Source organism: Indicator indicator, chromosome 3, assembly GCF_027791375.1.
Source record: "Indicator indicator isolate 239-I01 chromosome 3, UM_Iind_1.1, whole genome shotgun sequence".
NCBI classification, from domain to species: domain Eukaryota; kingdom Metazoa; phylum Chordata; class Aves; order Piciformes; family Indicatoridae; genus Indicator; species Indicator indicator.
This window is the reverse complement of record NC_072012.1, coordinates 24,279,661-24,299,660: the sequence shown is the minus strand read 5'-3', so window position 1 is coordinate 24,299,660 and position 20,000 is coordinate 24,279,661. Positions and strand designations below refer to the sequence as shown.

Here is a 20,000-nt window from a genome sequence, read left to right as displayed (position 1 = left end):
ACAGAGAGATTTAAAAACACAATCACTACATTCTGTCAAACTGCAAGTAAAAGGACCTTTTAATGCATCTAAACAATGAGATTTAGTCCTTGGCACTCATATTACCTAATTTCTGTTCTTCCAAAGCCCTTCAGTCCCTTAAATGCAGAGCCTCCAGAACTAAGTAGTTGGATACCTGCAATCATTTCAGGAGGCAAAAATCAATTGAGGCTCCTGAAAGCTCAATCCTGCCTGTTAAAGCTACCAGTTGGACTCTATTAGATTGTTTATTACAGGCAAGATGAAAATGAAATGTACAGAAAGCACTCACTCACTGAAGTTAGTTTCCAGCTGACATGCTTCTGGTCAAAGTTGAGTACAAGAGCAGGCCAGAAAGAAAATGCTCAGTTAAGAGTACACATCCATTGCAAGTTCAAGAGTTGTTGCAATTTTCAGACCAAGCAATTTTGATATAATCAGTTTAGACTAAAAGCAGGCAATTTTAGATATTTCATTCAGTGAGCCAGCTTTCAGAAATCTAATGTAATTCTTTCCTACATAGGGTACAAGACTTTGCATTTGAAGTCAGATGTCAAGTAGACCTGAAAAAACACAGCATAAATTTCTAAGTCTGCTGCAACATTTCTCCTTCTCAGACATACCACTGCAATACTATTATGATGGCATTAGCAGGGTTTATAAAGCTAACCTGGCATAAAAGTCAGATTAAATATTTGTTTTATTTGTGGTTTTTATTTTTTAATATTGAGCATTTCCAAGAACAAGTAATGTTCCTTATTGGTTTTTGTAGCACTTCAATACTTAGCCGTTAGACTTACAATAATGATTGTAATTTTCCTTCAAAAGAGTAAATATCTATGATTTCTCCCCATGTGTTTGCTGACCACTCTTTGGGGTGACAGACCATCTGTATTCTTCCCTGGTCAGTCTTAAATTGCAGTAATTTAGCTGAGGACAGATTAGATCTCTCCCTAATTAAGATCTCTGGAATCACAGTCACTAATCCCTAGATACCTCATCACTAGCAAAACCTCTGTTTCTGCCCAGTGCATTGCCAACAGTTTCATATTGCTCAATCCACCAGAACCATACTTGGCATGTACATAAAACATACCACTGCTGTCTTAACACAAGTCATATAGCATGACCCAACACATTCTGATGAATCTGGAAGACTGGAATCACCAACATGACACAAACCAGGTATAGCAATAGATACCTAGGCTGGTCTCACAACTGGAGTGTGTATTACAGAAAAGAGGCTGAGAGAATTGGCTTTGTGCTGCCAGAAAAGAGATGACCAAGAGGAGCTCTAAGTGAATCTTTCACAACTGAAAAGGAACTCATAAAAGAGGAGACAGACTCTTCTCAGATGTACACTGTGAAAGGACACTAGAGTCAACGGTCACAAGCTGCAACAAGAAAAATTCAGATCACAGATGAGGGAAAATAATTCTTCACAGTAAGACTGAATGAACATCTGAAACAGCTGTCTCAAGAAATGGACACATCCATTGCTGGAGATTTTTCAAAAATTAGCATCTCACACAGCTCTGATCTAACACCCAACTTCCTATCCTTACTCAATCCATAGATTCTAGATTGTACTTAAGTATTTTTTTTCCTGTTCAGATATGTTAAAAAGGTCTGAATTATACCCAAGTAGTTTATTTTTTGTTCCAAACAGAAGAATGAGCTACGCCAATGTAGAATTTCTCAGAATGGTTGTGTAGTATTCAATGTGTGGGGGCCTCACTCCTATTTAATGTATAGTGGCTTATCAAGTGTTTAACAAAAAAGATAAAATTTACATTTAACAATGACTGTTGCCTTCCACCTAATATTCCACTTTGGCTAAGTAGATTTATGAAATAACATATTAGAAGATGTTAACTTCTGTATGTAGCAAACTTAAATAATCATTTACATACAAATGTACTTGTGTCAATCCTGTGTCACTGCTTGATTTGGAAACCAATAAATCCTATTCCACAATGCCAGCTCTATAAATGATCTTTTTTAAAGAAGCAGTCAGTTGCAAAACTTCAAGCTAGAGAATATCTTAGCTTACCTCAACAATAAAGCAAAACTCACAGCTCCAGTAAAATCAATATTTGTCAGATACCTCATTAACTTGTATTTTTCTTCCAGTAGGTTAGTATTTATTGAAACACACAGATTACAAACACATCCTTCCCTCCTGAGTGTCAGTACACTATTGGAAAAAAACACAACTAACATTTACATCCACAAGAGCTTCCTCCAGGCAAATACCTAACCACTTAGGTAAAAAGAATTAAAAAAACCCCACAACTGTATAAACACAAAGTGCACAACAACTTCAATAGTAACAGTGACTTAGAGCTCTACTTCTAAATAAATATCTTTATATTCCTACCACCCAGCCCCCATGCATAGGGAGCCATTACACTAGCAAGTTATTTAGGCTAAAATTTAATTTAAAATAATAAAGCAACTATCACATAACTGGCATTGAGGATCAAATATTTCAGTTTGCATTTTCCTTAGAAATGCACTACTGCATGACATCAGTTTCTCTCCAAATCAAGTATAGTTAACTGCAGAAATAGATTAGCAATCCTATAAAGCTATGTGAGTTTTTTTTTCCAATAGGGCTGTTCCTCAGTTGTTCTTAAATTAACATATAGTCTGCCAAAGAATTCAGCTGCATGATAATGACTTTTCATTATCATTAAAACCTTCATGTAAAAAAGTAAAATGATATTTTCATTTGCGCTAAAGTAACCAATGCATTTTCAGAAAGCACAAAGCAGAGCTAAAAATTAAAATTAAATTAAAATTAAGAAAAACATCAGTTCATGCTGATCTTAAGGTGAAACTGTGAGATCTTTTTATAAAAGAGGCAAAGGAAACAATCACATGGACAAAAAATAAAAAACCCTCAAACTTCCTGAATTGTTACACATACACAAATCAAACTGCAGATTCATTAAGGTATCATTAATTGTTTGCTTTAATGCATATTTCTTTTCATAGTATAAAAAGATAAGCTTCCAACTTCTTCTATGCACCAAGTCCCAAATTAATTGTTCTTGACATAAGCCTCAAATATCAGTGCACATAGTAATCCCTATTCAACTCCATTAGAAGCCAGAAAATGTTGTACTGTAAGTTTTGGGGGGTAGAAAGAGGATCATTCAAATAGCAGAACGATTCTAGGCTGTAGCATCAGAAACTGAAGGCCCTAGAACAATATAGGTCCCTTTCCCAAGAGTGTTTCAAGAGAAAAACACACATAATTAAGCAAAAGTTTCTAGAAATTGGAACATATAGTGTAAGTTATTCCTCCTACACACTTCTCTTAATTCATTTGTCAAGTTAGCACTCCAAGTAAAATACTGAGCTACTAAAATTTTTCATCTCTCCCAAATGATACTGTAGGTATAAAGCTGCAGTCCAGAGAAACTTACTGATGTCTAAAAGAAGAGCTTAATATCCATAATGTTAAGTAAAAGAGATTAATATTATTCTATATCCTAAACTTTTAACTATAAAATTATGCTACAATATCCTTCACTTCAATTCTGATTGGATTGCTACTGCTCAGACTAATACTATTCAAAGTACACTTCTATTTTGCACATATAGCACAATACTGGAAATTTGCCTTCTGAAAAATCTGCATGTAATTATTCTAAATGCAAAAGGCAGGCCACTTTTGTGCCATCACGACAATGATTCAGGCTTGCTGATGCATATTTATTGCTCATCCATTTGAAGGTTTGGTAAAGTCAAAACCCCTAAGCATACTGTGAATATTAAGTCTAAGCAAAAAGCAGTATGGATTACATTTTGAAAGAGTTTATTATTAAAGTTCCATTTCAGTACATTTTTGCCACTTTATATGTAAACTCTGTTTTACCAACAAGAACTGCAATAGCTGTCAACCAAATTACCACCAGGCCAATTTTACTTTTAGCAAGAAAGACTTACAAACCTCCATCCATCCTTCGAGAGGTAGCTGAAGATTCCATCAACGACGCTTGCAAAAAACTGCCCTCCAGTGATGAACAGAGTGTTAATTGTGACTAATCTGCCTCTTAGGTGGGGTGGAGCAACTTCTGCGATGTATACTGGCACAGTCATAGATGCTAAACCTACAGGAACAAATTTAATTACAGTTATAAAATCTAAAGAGATACTACATCCCATTTTCATCATAAAATATTATACCATTTAAATGAAACAAGCTGGAAGAATTTGATTTTCAGGTTCAAAAAGATGAAAATATACTTAATGAACTCCAGAAGCATACCCAGAGAAAACAGGCACACACAGTGGTTGCTAGCAGCTCTACTTCACGTTCAGAGTTTGATGCAATGATACAAGGAATAAGTCCGTTCAATTCACATTGCATGTATACCGAAATAACAAGCACAAATATATTTATAGCTTTGAAACAAAGTAAGTACACCTAAGTCAAAGAGACTAACTGAAGATGCAGTGTTCACAGATCTGAATTTAAAATGGAACTTTAGCACAGTTTCCATCCCCAATTAAAAAACAAGGCCAAGTATTATTGTGTAACTTCATTATTGTTATATAGAACGGATTGTTTCTTGACAGTCTTGATTGTTTCTTAACTTGGCTTAAAAGTATTCCATATGCAGTGCTAGGAACCCTACTCCCTTTCATTAGCTTAACACTGGTAGTATATTAGGTAGCAATTATACAACCACAGAATGTTAGGGATTGGAAGGGACCTCTAGATGTCATCTAGTCCAAGCCTGCTACCAAAGCAGGATCATCTAGGGCAGACTGCACAGGAATGCATCCAGGCAGGTGTTAAAAGTCTGTAGAGAAGGACACTCCACAACCTCTCTGGGCAGCCTGTTCCAGTGCTCTGCCACCCTCTAAAGGAGCCATTGGTGCAAAAGCCAGAAACGCCCATGTGGCACACACACAGCTCAACAGTGTAAAAAGAGCACAGCTGGGTGTGGTACCTGCTTTGGTGGTCCAAATCCACAAAGCCGTGCTCTCAATTTAAAGGCAATTTACATCCCTGTTTCATTAAGAGAACTGACAGTGACAACCAACAGGAATTCTTCTGCAGTTGTAAGTGGAAGTGTGTCGGCAGCACATACACAAAAACACATTTTGACAAAAGCCAGTCAGGATACATCTTGACCACAGTAAGCATGGCTGAGCAGTAGAGACATCACATCTTGGGGCAGCTCCATTGGATCCCACACAGACAGCTGCATACCAGTATGGGCCAAAGACACACCCCCGGCAAGAAATGGGGGTCACCTAAGGGCATGCATAAGGCTTCTGAAGCACTGCTGCAGTTTGCAGGTCATGTCATGACAGGAAAGCTGTGTCATAAAATGGCAGAGGCTTCAGCCAGTGCCCCATTAACTGCCTGACTCACCAAACTAAGAGCACAAAATCCAGGTTAGCCTGAGAGAATCACTGGGAGCCTCCAAAAGCTTGAATGAGGGATATAGATTGTTAACAATAGAATGGCATCAGAAGATGCTTTGCTAGAATAGGTAAGCACTCGAAGCAGCCTCTCAGCATGATAACCCATTGCTGGCAGAGCCCCCCCAAGACACACCAATGTCTCCTCATCTTGACTGAGAAAACCACATGAAATTAAAAAAAAAAAAAGAACAAAAAACCCACCAAAACCCAACACATAAAAGTAACAGGGAAAAAAAAAAAAAAGTCATAAAAAATTTATTCAACCATTTTTTCAAAGCTGACTAGAATGCACCACAGAAAAAAGCATTCAAGCAGCCCTTTGTGTGCTTGATACAGAAGTAAATTTTCAAACATAGTCCATCAGCAGGCATCTTTCACTTCAGCATTAGAGCTAATTACAGCTATAGGAATGGAGACAGCACACATAAGGGAAAAGCCTTTACAGGAGCACATCCGCTTTCTGCAAATAGAAGCCACTGAGGCCCTGTGAGAGGCAGTGCCTCACACTGGGGCAGAACGGTGGAGGGCCCTCGAGCTGCAGTACCCCTTGCGTTGGACACTGCCTCACACGCTCATGCTTGCTCCCCACGCGCAGTGTGGCTATGTTCCCACCACCAGGACTGGCCTAGCAGGGCATCCAGCTACATGGGACCAGGCTCAAAGCCCAGTGCCACACTCTCTGCCGGCAACAAGCAGCAAAAAGCTTAGGAAAGGCTCAGCAACAAAACAAGCATCAAGCACCTCCCCTGATACACCCTACACAAGCTTCCAGTAACTGCCAGGTTTGGGAATTTGTGACTCGATGGACTACATGATTGATATCTCTGGACGGATTTTTTGAGACCATTCATTTATTGCTCTCCACTACTCTATTTAGACCAATCACCACTAAAAAGGCATGGAAACTCAAATATGGAGGAGAAAAAACAAAGTCTGCATGCCACTGGCTGTTTTATCATTTGGCCCATGAACATCTTCCCTGCTATTTGCAAGAGTAACATGGAAATGAGAAAAGTTGATTTCATGCAGAGCAGCAGAAAGTAAATGAGAGATCAAGGCCTCCAACATGGAGTTTCTCTCAGAGGCTACTAAAAAGCCAGTCCCCATTAAAAGCTTTAGAAAAATAACTTATAGTTTGAGGAAGACCATCTTTGAAATAGCTAATCATCTAATTAAGCTAATTAGAAAGGTGAAGACGCCAACATTTTATTTGGATTTTACTGGAAAGCGGTTAGAAAAACGTGCACAATATATGCTCCATAAAAAAGCTACTTTCTACCCCCATTCAAGTCACAGAATTAACCAGATCAACACTACCACTAACATTCATTCAGCAAATACCATCAGTCCTGAGACAATGCTAGAGCCAGATAGCCAGCTAATGCAACACCTGCCATGTACAGGTGAAACTAAAGCCTGTTGCTGTAACTTAAGGGTAGTGAGCAGGTTAAAACCCTGTCTTGAAGAAGATGCATTATGACAGCAGGTGCTTTACTCTTCTTGCTGTGTTCTTGGCACAAAGTCAATGATCACATGAATTGGCAGAGGAAGCTTGCACACTTCAGCATTCCTGTCACCAGATAGCCAATGATACCACCTATTCAGCTGGCATTAATACAATAGCTGAAATTATTTATTATCAAACCTGGAGTGAACAACACACAATTTCTTAAGAAAATCTAAGGAATTAAAAGTATTAGTTCAAAATCTCACAGAATTGTTTAGATTGACAGGAACATCACCCAGTCTAGTCTAAGCCCTGTTCAAAACAACAGCCAGCTGGGGTAAGTTGACCAGGAACATGCTAAGTGAGGTTTTGACTGTCTCCTCGGGTAGAACTCTAACTAAAATGATTCTGCAATTCTACAACTTCCACACCATCTTTCTCACCCTAAGACTTTTCACAATGTTGTCAAGAACAGCCTTCTTGGTTTTGATTCAGACCTTAATACTACTTCTACTGAGTTTCCCAAAACGTGTCGGTTCAAAATATCCAAACAAAAAACTCCATTCAGAAGATACGCTTATGTTACCTATTTTAAAACATATGCTTTGTTACTCTGAGTCTGAAGCAGCGTGGCAGGACTTTTCAGGAAATGGGAGGAGGCACGCAGGAAAACCTCCCCAGTTTGGCTCCATCCAAAAAGCCTTCACAAACAAAAAAAAAAAAAAAAAAAAAAAAAAATCACCAGGAGTTAAAGTATATTATGAAATAGATCAAATTAAGGGGAACAAAATAATCATGCCACTTAAAGGAAATAATGTTTTAGATTCTATAACCTTATTTACATTACAAATTTTGCTTTCAATTGCCTTTGATGAATTCTAAGTCCTTCAAGACTTTCCTCCTCTAATTTCAATTTAAGACACAATAGAACATAGAGAAGTAAGTTCTTGTGAAAAAGCACAATTTGAAGCAAGGTATTAGATGTTATTCAACTATAAAAATCTCTAAAATACATAAACAGTATTTTTAATGTAGTTATTTTAATAGTCAATTATTACAGAAATTTAATAATGAAGAACAGCTTTCCTAGCAAAATACGTCTGCAATAGAATCTTTTCTTAATCTTTCATATGAGAAAGCTTTCATTTACACTTAGTTGACATTTTCTAGTATGCTTTCACTGGTAAACTGCTCACACTAAACAAAAGATTCTTGCTGCAGGCAAGTATATTACTGCCTAACTAATAAAGCTGGTAAGTGACAAGATGTGAGGAAAAGAAAATTAAAACAATTAACTGAGTTTAAGCTCTACATTGCGTACCACAGGCAAGCCTAATCTTTATCCATTTGAGTAATGAAGATATTAACCTTCTGCCCTCATTAAAAATATAGTTATGAAAAATATAATAGAAGGTTCCTTAAAATTTAGACCACAAAGTGCATCTCATTATTACACAAAAAGCATTAGACAACATCATGGACTGAAATCATCGTATTGCGTGTTTTTTCAGTTCTGTGATCACTTAGGAGACTAATTATTAGACCTGCTACTATAATCTCCATTGGAAAGGAGAGACAAAAGAGTGAACAGCTCGATTTTAGAAAGCAGGTGTGAAAAGCTATCTTAGAATCACAGTAAGATATTTTCAGTATGCAAGTGTTATAAAGATTTCATTAAGAACTTCAGGAATTAAATCAACAAACCTAAATGATAGGACAGAGAAAAAGCTACTATTATAATTAGGAGAATTAAAAATAAATGCGATTAGGGTAGTAAAACAAAAAGGACTATAAAAGGAATTTAAGTTCTAATTTATAAAAAGCATTTGGGAATAAATACTCTTTTACAAGTTCAGATGGATATAAATGTATTCTGCAAAGACCAGGACTTCCAGTACAGCTCCAGTCATGTCCAGCAGACATGGAAAAAAAAGGTGCATTATGCAAACAATATATGAGCAACATGAGCTGGAGACAGGATATTGAATGATAGGCACTTCATACTCCCAGCATAATAAAAAAAGCCCAAAGAATGGATGTATCACTCATTTAACTGGTGTTAATCAACAACCAGCATCAGGAGCAGCAAAAATATTGGGAAGGATTCCTGACAATTTGTTTGTTGTTGCTGTTTAGACTACTGCCCAAAAGGTTCATAAACAGAAGAGACAGCTGACAAGAACTGGCTAACTTTAAAAAAACAAAACTCACACAACTCAATCAGCCTTTCATGCTTAGGAATAGACAGGACTGACATTTTAAAAGTACTAAGGAGCTGGTATCTCTTTGCATCCTTCTGTGAAGCTTGCAATGACCCTTTGCATGAACAACAGGCAAACCCAGGAATACAGTCAGCTAAAAGGAGATCCACCTGCCCATTAAGGGGTTTGTACTATCTAGCTCCCTTAAACAGTTCATGATGCAAACGCCTTTACTGGCCCATATGAAGGACTATGTATGATAATGGAGGCTGTCCTGAACTGCCACAACACTCCAGACTGTCAAGTCAGAAACTAAGATCAGGATGTGAAATAATCACAAAAACCAAAAAGCAAAGATATCCCTGATCCTATTTCAGAGTACAGCAACTAAGCCATTAATCTCTGTTAACAACAAAGAATCTTCAGGGCCTATTACAGATATTTGTACTATTAGGACCTCCAAACGAACATGGAGAAATTTCCTTTCAGGAGAATATTCATGGGAATGAGGCATTCTTCACTAACATATAAAGCTGGACTGAGATACTTAATGCAGGTAATAGTTTTATTTTTTTCACATATTTTGAGTGAACTTGTAAGATGAAATTTTAATTAAGATATAACTTTAATGCAACCAACTCTAAAGTTCACTTCATTAAGAAGCTGCCCATAGTGGGTTTTCTACTTGTAAAGATTCCAAGCAGCTTTAGCAAGGATTTGTGGAGGCAACCTGATGAAGAAACAAGTTTATGGCAAAGGAGGCTAAAAGAGGTTGTTGTACTACAAGAAAGTTTTAATATGAACTCAATGTTTGATTGTTGTTTGGGGTTTCTTTTGTTTCATTTTAATTAAATTGTAAATTCCAAAAGAGACAGAGGGACATTTGACAAGCTACAGCTGAACACCAGGCTAATGTTTTCTTCTAGTAACTTTGCAGGAAATCTGATTAACTTCTTACATCTTGGATATTGGACGTGCAACCTAAACTTAGTGCCCTGAAACAATATCGATCTCAGAAGTACATCAGACTATGCAGACAAAGTGACTGTCTTTCAGCTGTGTTCCCACAAATTATACTGTAAAGCTTTCACTGCTGATAAAAACGGCATTCTTGCCAACCGATAATTTTAGAACATTGCTCACTTCTGAGTAGTAACATTCAAGAGGATAAAGGCAATGCACTGGTTAACTTTTTGAAAGAAATTATAAATTCTAGAGTAATTGTATATTCTTTATTGTCCATCTAAAGAAGACTCCATCTAAGTAGTTTGCAGAACAAAGAGCGTTATAATTGACAAAAAAGGGCACACTCTAACTGCAAAGGATATTTCTTTTAAAAGATAGTAACTTCCACAAACACGCAGAGTTCAAATAATCAGCTGCCTCTATTTAACAGAGAACTCCACAACATATATTAGACAGATAAATCTAAACAAAAATTAAGCTGTTTCATAGTCATGCAGAGTCCTTCTCTGCTATTACAGTTAACATTTCAGCTTTCAGCAATGACAGTCAACCTAAGGGGATTTTTAGAGTGCCTCACTGAACATGCAAATAGGAAATATTTGAAAGACCAGTGCATTTGAATGCTGTTCAAGTAGATAAATATAAAACCCTCACTGAAACAGCTTGTATTTGAGCTCAAACATCAAGGAAAGCTCAAGTCCCCTCTAATAGCTAGGCTTTTCACATGCAGCTAGCATCCAAAGCGGCATATCAACAGTATATAACTGAATTTGATACAGTTCCCTCTACTTGAAAGGTACCGAAAGCTGTGAAGTGCATTTCTGAACTGTTGTAACAATACAAGATTAACATTCAACCCTAAAAGCAATTAAAAACTACTAAAGCAACTAGTAAAAAGCCCTAATTTGTGAACTTACAACCCGCAAAAGATCTTTCATTGGGAAAGAGTGAAGCAGCACAGATTTACACGCACAATGCTGCAAAAGATTCTCACTTAGAAAAATAAAATGCTCTTATTTTCTGTTCTCTTGAAAAATTATAAATATAACATAGTAGTTTTCATCATGACAGCCTGTATAAACACATAACACAAGCCCTACTTTAAAAAAATGAAGCTTCTAACTTAAATAAATAATAATTTACATAAGCAATGCTTTGCTGTAGACATTCTTGAGTACACACAGACTATGCACTATACACGCTGCACCATCAGGCAGATGAATTTGTCCCAGTCCTAAGGTAGTCACAGCCAAAGATAAGGAGCTGCTTCCCCAGTTAATGGCTCCTCCCCTTTCAGCAAAGGAGATCAGGATGCACATCCGCATCTCAGCTACTCTGTTTTCCATTCAAGACTTTTCAGCTGATGGCTGACGTGGACTTGTTCTAAGGCATAAGATCACAAGCAGCATTTGAGGAGTGGCCATTCAGCTCCTTCTGCTGACTCAGACAAGCTAACAGCATTTTCCAAAACCAAACAACCAATCTCACACCAAAATCCCCAGAAAAAGCTGGATGCTTCAAAGACTAACAAAGAATGTCTGCGCAGAGAAATTCTATTTTCAGAGGACAAGGGTAATGATTTGAAAGCTACATGTAAAATGAATACTCCCTTCCAACAATGCACTGTTGTTTCTAAATATTTTTTTCTTTCTCAGTTCTACTACATTGATGCTTTACCCAATTTAAAATAAGTTTTATATCCAAACAATCATGAAGAAGCTTTAGAAGATGAAATAGAGCTCAGCTAAAAGCATGCCTTAGACTTTTACCTGAAAGCCTTCTTCAACTAAAAAGTAAATTGGTTTTAACAGTATCTTTCTACAAGTGCAATTTTTAAAACAGTTAAACCCGATAGTTTTTCTGTAAATTTCTTTAACTTTCATTGAGTTAACCAAGCAGAAGAATGACTTTTCTCACCTACTATTTGTCATTAATTAAAAGAAAAAAACCAAACAAGCAAAACACACACACAAAGCCATTCAAGCAAACAACAACCACTAATCTAGAATTACTAATTTCACTGCAAACTTAGTATTTTAGACAAAAATTATGGAGCAATTATTGAACATGTTCATTAGCTATTCAGGAAAGCCATTCATGCTGTCTGTCTAGTTTACATTCCCAGTAATTTTGTGCTTGCAATGGGTAAATACATTGCAACCATCAATACAGAAAACTGTATTTCGATCTGAATTACTACATTTGTTTTCCTACTTATACAAGAAAGACCATGATTTTTAGGAAGACAAGTACCAGTTAGTCTTGTAACTATTGCTGTAAAAAATAAACAAAAGCCTTGTAAGCCTCTTACAGCCTAAGGCCTGATTTAAAAAGTTTCAATTACATCATTATACTGCAAGTAGCACTCACCACAGTAATTTAACTACCCTTATAATGAAAATATATGAGTCACAGTGTCTGCTCAGTTTCCTTCTATGCCAGAGGTTTCATACACAAACAAGATTGTGCGTGCAAACACCAGTGATCCACGTAGAGATAATAAACCACATTAAAAAAAAAAATAGGAAACCAAACAGTATCTCTATCTGCAGTACCAGAAATTGCAGGTAGTGGTGAAAAACAGTATATTATTTCTTCCTCAAGATATTACCCATGGTATGCATGGTCTGCCCAGTAGGATGAGTAAGCGTGTTCAGAACACACATGGGTTGTCAGTATCTTGAGCATACAGTCAAGTGCTGCACACTTCTTCACTTTATGAGAAGCAGCTCATCTTAAATGTGTAGCTTCCATGCAAAGTCTCTCCATGGCCTCGATTTTCATCATTACCATTTCAATAACAGCTGCTTGGTGCCAGTGAAAAGCAACTGTAATAGGAGAGCATCCTATGGAAGAATCCCAGGTATGGATGTCTCAAATCAGTTTAAGTCTCAGAAAGCATTTTTACTATTAGGGCAAGGATCTTGCACTAGGCTGTCCTTCATAGAGGGACAAACCAGTGCTGAACTTCTCCAGGCCACATAGGTTTATGCATAAAAATTATTTGAAATAGTTTAGATGAGTAGTCACAACTGCAGGACAATTGCACAACTGCAGTGTAAAACTCATTCTGTCAAGTGATACAAAGATACTATTTTGGTGTGCATTTTCTTCCATTAGTTCCTAATACTGACAAAAAGGAGACGCTACAAGTGAAGAATGAGGCTTCTGAATTTGTGGGGAAAAAAAAAAAAAAGAAGACAGTATCTGTCAAGCTGTAAACAGAAAAAAGAAACATCAACTACTCCATTATCAACATCTAAGGGACAAAAAGCTGGGAAAAGTCTCAGCTAACTAGGAGTTGATGGATGCTGCAGGTAGGAAAAGACTACTGCTCTACTGCTGAATTTTATGAGGAAAACAGACTGCCAAAAAGCTTCCTAAAAACAAGGCTGCAAGTCTCAAAGCCTCAGGGAAGAGTCTGGTAGAGGACAGAAGATCCTAGGAAAAACTGGAAGATGCTGCTTTCCTGGCTTTCATCTTTCAACAACTAGCAGTCCTCTAGACGCAGTGTAATGGACAGCCTTCTTCCAAGCAACAGGTGTAATTCTGCTAACACGGTGGCTTTACTCCAACTTTTACTTTGCAGATCTCTTTATTAATAATAGCACTCAGAGAAAAGAGATGTTAGAAATGCAGATCACGGGAGCACAGCTTCCAAGTTCCTCCCACTAAGCAGCTCGCTCTTGCCCTGCTTTCATTCTCCAGGCATGTTAGCACATGAGGACTGAGGAAGAGCTGCAGGTCAGCCTGCAGTGAAAGTTAAGCAAACATTGTGATGTCCTCAGTAAATCTTGTTAATACAGGAGACGGGTAACTGGACAACCTAAAGATTAAAAGGAAATAAATGTCCTTCTATAACAGAGAGCACTGCACTGATTCTCTTACCAGGCAGTCTGCTTTATTGCCCTATCTGATAAGAGAATAGTGAAAACAAAAAATTTTAAGAATTGGGTTTACCATTCAAAATGGCGTATCTCGCAGTCTAATTCTAATTACATAGATGCAGCAGATACCCTGGTTAAGATAAAAATGTGCTTTTCCTGTGACTTGCGCTGCACAAGTTGCAGTAAATCACTGTAAGTTGTAATATGACTAACCAGGTGTGGTGGTTTTGAGGCTCAGGTGCCTTTAAGATGACCACAAAGCAAAAGTCTTCCAAAAAGACAGAAAGCCACAGGGGAATGGATAGGTCATCCCAGGATATTGTAATAGGTTATTCTACTTCATTTCCTGATATTTCCTCTGTTTAAGGGGACAACTGATAATCTCTCTCTTCTCCTCTTTCTCCTCCTTGAGAAGAGCGCACACCTCTCTCTCACGGTATGTGGCAGGGGAGACAGCTCTGGCTGGCAGGGGAATCTCGAGCTGCATCGTAAAGCCTGAGGAAGAGAGGGGTGTAGTTGTGGCCTACTCTTAGGCCTGCTGAAAATAAGGGGGTGGAGGTTTCTGGAAAGCTCTGAAAGGTTTTGACCTGGTAGGCCCAGGTGAATGTATTCATTCTACTTGAAGACCTTGTGTATCTATTTGTAAATAAAATTTCCATTTAAGCTTCCAATCTAGTTGTTCAGCCTTTTTTTTTTTTTGCTCCCCAAAAAGGAGTAAAATGTCTTCTCTGTCCTTCAGCCTGGAGTAGCTTGTGGCTCAAAACCAGGACACCAGGCAATGCAAAAATTCTGTTGTTGCAGTTTGCTGCCCCTAGCCTCTAAGTTACTGCTTCTAGCTACTGCTCCTAAGGCACAACCTCCTGTTCATTGTTTAATTCTTTTGTATTTGCTCCCACTAAGAAGCAGATTCCATCCTGAAAACTGAAAGGTTTAGAGTTAAAAACAAAGCCATGTTCCCTTTGAAAGTGACACTACATTCTCATGATAGTTTTAAGTTGAAAGACTCGTTCATTAGCTACCACCAAGAAAAACAACTAAATCCAGGATATCTCTGAAATACAAAATACGAAATTGCAAGTTCTGTACTTAGAGCACGACTCTACTTTCACAGAGAAAATTTATGAAGACATTTCCATATTTGAGGATAACTGAAAATCTTAACAGCAGAGTGGGAAGCAAGCTCCAGATCCTCACAGGACTCTGTCCAAAGAAACCCTGCAAAGTAACTATTGCCTCCCATCTTGTTTTTCCCTATAATCTAGTCACATTTCCTCTACTCTTTTAATTAAGTTTTCAATTAGATCTTGCTTTATGAAACATCAATTACAGTAAAATCTAGCTTCATATAATTGAATTTTCACTAAAAAATAAAACCAATTGCTTTTATTTACATTTTAAAAATATCTCTGGTCCGCATCCTCTTGTTTCACAAAACAAAAGGTAGGGTCTGCTATCAACACTACAGGAGGGAAGCATCAGGAGGCAGAATTAATTACCCACTGAAGAAGAATTATTAAATTGAGCACTAATAAGGTAACTGTGAGCAGAAAAGAAAGCAGTAGTGATATCTTCTAATAAAGCACTAGGAACTGACAACAAAGCACAGAGCAGCTCATATGTGGCTGGATGTCTGAATTATTCACTACACATTCCTACATGCTCAGTTAGTACCATTTACACTTCTATGCAGTAAAAAAAAATAAAACCCACAGTGTTTTCTCTATAAAATTTTACAACCCATTGCAAAGTACACATTGATGATAGATTTATACATAGACGAGGCTGGGAAGAAGCCTGTATTTTAACAGAACACTACTCTTTACCACCAGAGACCACCTCCTTAATAGCAGAATCCTCTCTCCTAATACTTGTGACCTACCACAATAATAAAAAGTTAGGAAAACTCCCCAAAGACTGCCTCCAATTCAGTGCATGCTTTCAGCAATTCAAATGTCTATTCTTCATTATCTTCAGCTGTAGCATGATCCACCTTTCAAATATTGTCAAGTTTGCATCCACATTCATCTGCTCACTCTGAGTTTACATTGCTCTCCTTTCTTAAAGGACTTTTTAATTGCTAAGATGTACAGAGCCTTTGAGTGGCATTTCAATATACCACATCAGGCATAAACTTAGGCATACAGGTGTATATCTGCTTAGGTATAAAACGACCAAAAGCATTCTGTAGCAAAGTCCTTTAATAACTCTTTTGCCAACTGCCAGCTCCTTTACAGGAACAGAAAAGGCTCATGGGAGTAATTGAAGAATAAGCATAGTTAGTGATACAGCATGTAAGATTACATTCTGGAAGCTAAATCTACATTACTCCACTGAGATACATCTTCAAAATGCTTTACAGAGTTGGATTGATTTTAGGCAATCTCACTTTCTGGTGCAATCATAAGTTATGTGACAATTTGTATGTATATATGCAGCTATTACTGCACCGTTTCTGCTTCCAGTTAAGTAGAATTACCTATGGTTAGTTACAAAGCCAAGTGGGAATTATGTAACAGCCATTATTTTTAATTTGTAACAATAATTTACCAGCATTTCAGTAAGACTGGAACATAAGGCTTCCCTGAGCCCAGGCTTCTCTAACTAGTACCACTAACAGTACTGCCTGTCTAAAGGCCAAACACACAGCAACAAGAGATATGACCACAGACAAAATTATCCAAGAAACTGAAAACTAATGGCTACAGATCCAATGTCAGGACAAATTTGCAGAGTACAGAACACAGAGAGCAATTGTGCAAGTAAAATGCAGCAGACCAGATACTTCTCAGACTATTATTGCTTCAGGGACATACATGTTTTAGTGCTTAGACATGTTTAGACAATGCATGACAACCAGAAATCCAAACCAAAGAACATGCAGAGTAACTGTGAAAAGGAGACACAGTAGACCAAACACTTCTCAATCTATTATTGCTTTACGGCTACATGTATTTTAGTGCTGATAATTCCATCAAATAGGAATCCAAACGAAGACAACCATACATTGCGTTTGGATGATTCTGCTACATCGGGAACATATTTATACAAGACAGAAGTACTTAGACAGGCATTTTTATGTTTTACTACAACTAACTGATTCATTGCTGTAAGCAAAATATCATGGAAGATGAACATAAGCATTTGTGAAGGAATCTGATGTGCACTGCCTTCAAATATCAGCTTAAGTGTCTTATAAACTTCTCTAACAAATCTGCCCAAAGTTGTAAATTTCAGTTGTACCTCAGTATGACATCCATATCTACCTTACAGACTTCTTTTTCTATGAACCTACAATTACCTGATGAACAAATTCATATCTCATGTAAAGTGCTGTACTAATTAGTAGTTATGAAGACCACAAGGGAAAGAAATTAACGTTGCTGTGGAATCACACTGACTTAGAACTGGTGGGAGTGACAAGCCAGGCCTCTTGAAGTCCTCACTTGCTCATTGCCACAGCACAGATACAAACTGGTTACCTTGTGTGGGTGTTAGACTATACAAGTCCACATTATTTAAGCCAAGAAATACGCATCCTTAATCAAGAAAAATTTAACAACAAAGAAAGAATTGACCCAAGATCTATATATATCCAGTTGATAAAAAATTAAGCAGCAGAAAGAACAGCTCCATACTTCAAAGCAGTTCTTCATACTTTCTCCTTCCACAGATGTGGAACCTGTTCCCAGCACACTAACCCTGAAAAATCTGCACAATTGGTTTACCGTACCTTCTTGCATAGCCGCCTTCAATTGCATTTTTCTTGCCATAACAATACAAACTGCCTAATTAAAATATTTACTAATAGAACTGTATTTCATTACCTGGTTAATCTAGCAAGCACAGATGATTAGATTTCTACTTCCCAACATGACTGGGAAGGAGGCCTGGATCAGACATACCTTCTCACCAGTGTGGGCCAGGAAAGGCAAGCGTGGCAGATGAGTTACTGTGATTCAAGTAGTACTACTCCAGCACTCACACTTCTAGTTCCCCCTTCTTTGCACCAGTGCGTGGTTCCCCTATATCCAACTCTAAAGGGAAACTTGGGGATAAGAAGCCATTACAGCAAGACAAACTGAAAAACTGAATAGTGTGACTATAACAAACTAGTCCATAAGAAGTCCCTGTCACATCTAGCATGCAATTTCACTTTGTGTATTCTGGAAAGAGCCTCTAGGAAGAAAAGCATTATTAATACAAAAGTTTGAGACAGTAAGCTAACAGGCAGGCCAGGCTTGCCCTCATGCAACTGGCACAGTTGCCTCAGCAACTCATCTAAAACAGGTACATGCACAAATCCACACTCATGGATAAAAGATACAAGGGTGTATATGACCATGACCAGAGGCTCTATTGAGCCAGCCAGAAACAGGTTCAGATTCTAGGTAAGGAAAATCAGAAAAATTAAGGGACTGTTTATTAGAACTTACACCATTATAGAGTGAATTACGGAGAATTAACTGCTGAATAGACCAAATATTCTAAACAAATGGCTCAGATCTTGCCAAAGATACAATGCTATGAAGGAGACAGGCCTGCTGGTCTTGAGCTACAAAGACAAACTTTCTCTGCACTCCTGCATTTATAGACTCTGAGCAGTTTCCTTCTGTGCAAGGGAGCAATCCACATCCGAGACGATAATGGTTTATCACCCAGGCAGTACTTGGGTGGCAGGCAAAGCAATTAACTTTGAATCAGGTATAGGCTCTGCAGACTGATACAACAGCTTTTGACTCCAGGAGAGAAAAATTCATAAATAGGTGGGGATAGAATCAAAGCTAAAACACAAGCCACGTCTTTTTCTACTTTAATGTCACCATCAGCAGACACAACAGAAAGCAAAATAACAGCAGAGCTTGACCTAAAAATTATGCCTTGAAACTACAGCTTTCTCAGAAGCATGCATGCTGTTGAATATGGTAATATTTTTTTTTACCCTAGCTAGTAACATTGCAGATTGGGGTCAAGAGAGGAAGGAAGTCCTACATCTGTAGGACAGTAAGAGGCATAGTGGTAATCATATGGATCATACAGGTGTAGACGACTACTGTGCCCTGCCAAAAGTTAGATCTTCTGGAGCCCCTATTACAAGAGGGATCTGGACATGCTGGAACGTGTCCAGAGAAGGGCCACCAGGATGATCAGAGGGCTGGAGCACCTCTCCTATGAGGAGAGACTGAAAGAGTTGGGGATGTTCAGTCTGGAGAAGAGAAGGCTCTGAAGTGACCTTATTGTGGCTTTTCAACATCTGAAGGGGGCCTACAAGAAAGCTGGGGAGGGACTTTTTAGGGTATCAGGTAGTGACAGGACTAGGGGGAATGGAATAAAGCTGGAAGTGGGGAGATTCAGGCTGGAAGTGAGGAAGAAGCTCTTCCCCATGAGAGTGGTGAGAGCCTGGAATGGGTTGTGCAGGGAGGTGGTTGAGGCCCCATCCCTGGAGGTGTTTAAGGCCAGGCTGGATGAGGCTCTGGCCAGCCTGATCTAGTGTGAGGTGTCCCTGCCCATGGCAGGGGGGTTGGAACTAGATGATCCTTGTGGTCCCTTCCAACCCTGACTGATTCTATGATTCTATGATTCTATAAACAGAATCTTCTTATCCAAGTTTTCAAATAATTTAGTACATTTCCACTCACTAAAAGAGACGGTGACGTTATTTATGTAGTGCTCTACTCTGTGTGCCCAGATTTCTGCTACATGCACCAATGACTTTTTCCAGGAACATACCAGTCAGTCATTACAATAGAAAGAATCTACTTTCTGCCCTTTATTTCTCCTCCTACTCAAGAACTACACACAGCATAATACCAGACCACAGTTACCAAGCTCAAAACATTACCAGAATGATTTCATTTCTAGACATCATGAATGTGTATGTACAACATTTAGTCTTTTCCACCCCTTTCTTCAAGATCCTGAAGTTGTCCAGGTGGCTCTGCCTTTCCACTCACACCAAGCTGTCACAATGTGAATTGGACTGTTGAGGTCAGCACTGCCTATTGTTAATGCAGGAACAGGAAGTCTATGAGGCAA

At 38.1% G+C, this 20,000-nt stretch overlaps 1 protein-coding gene across 1 annotated transcript in view; it reads right to left on the bottom strand.

Moving 5' to 3' along the window:
- Positions 1 to 20,000, bottom strand: part of SLC2A13 (solute carrier family 2 member 13) — a 135,118-nt gene that overhangs the window by 104,961 nt on the left and 10,157 nt on the right. The window contains exon 2 of the mRNA XM_054399721.1: positions 3,980 to 4,139. Coding sequence (XP_054255696.1) covers positions 3,980 to 4,139 — 160 coding nt within the window. The remainder of the gene's footprint in view (positions 1 to 3,979; positions 4,140 to 20,000) is intronic.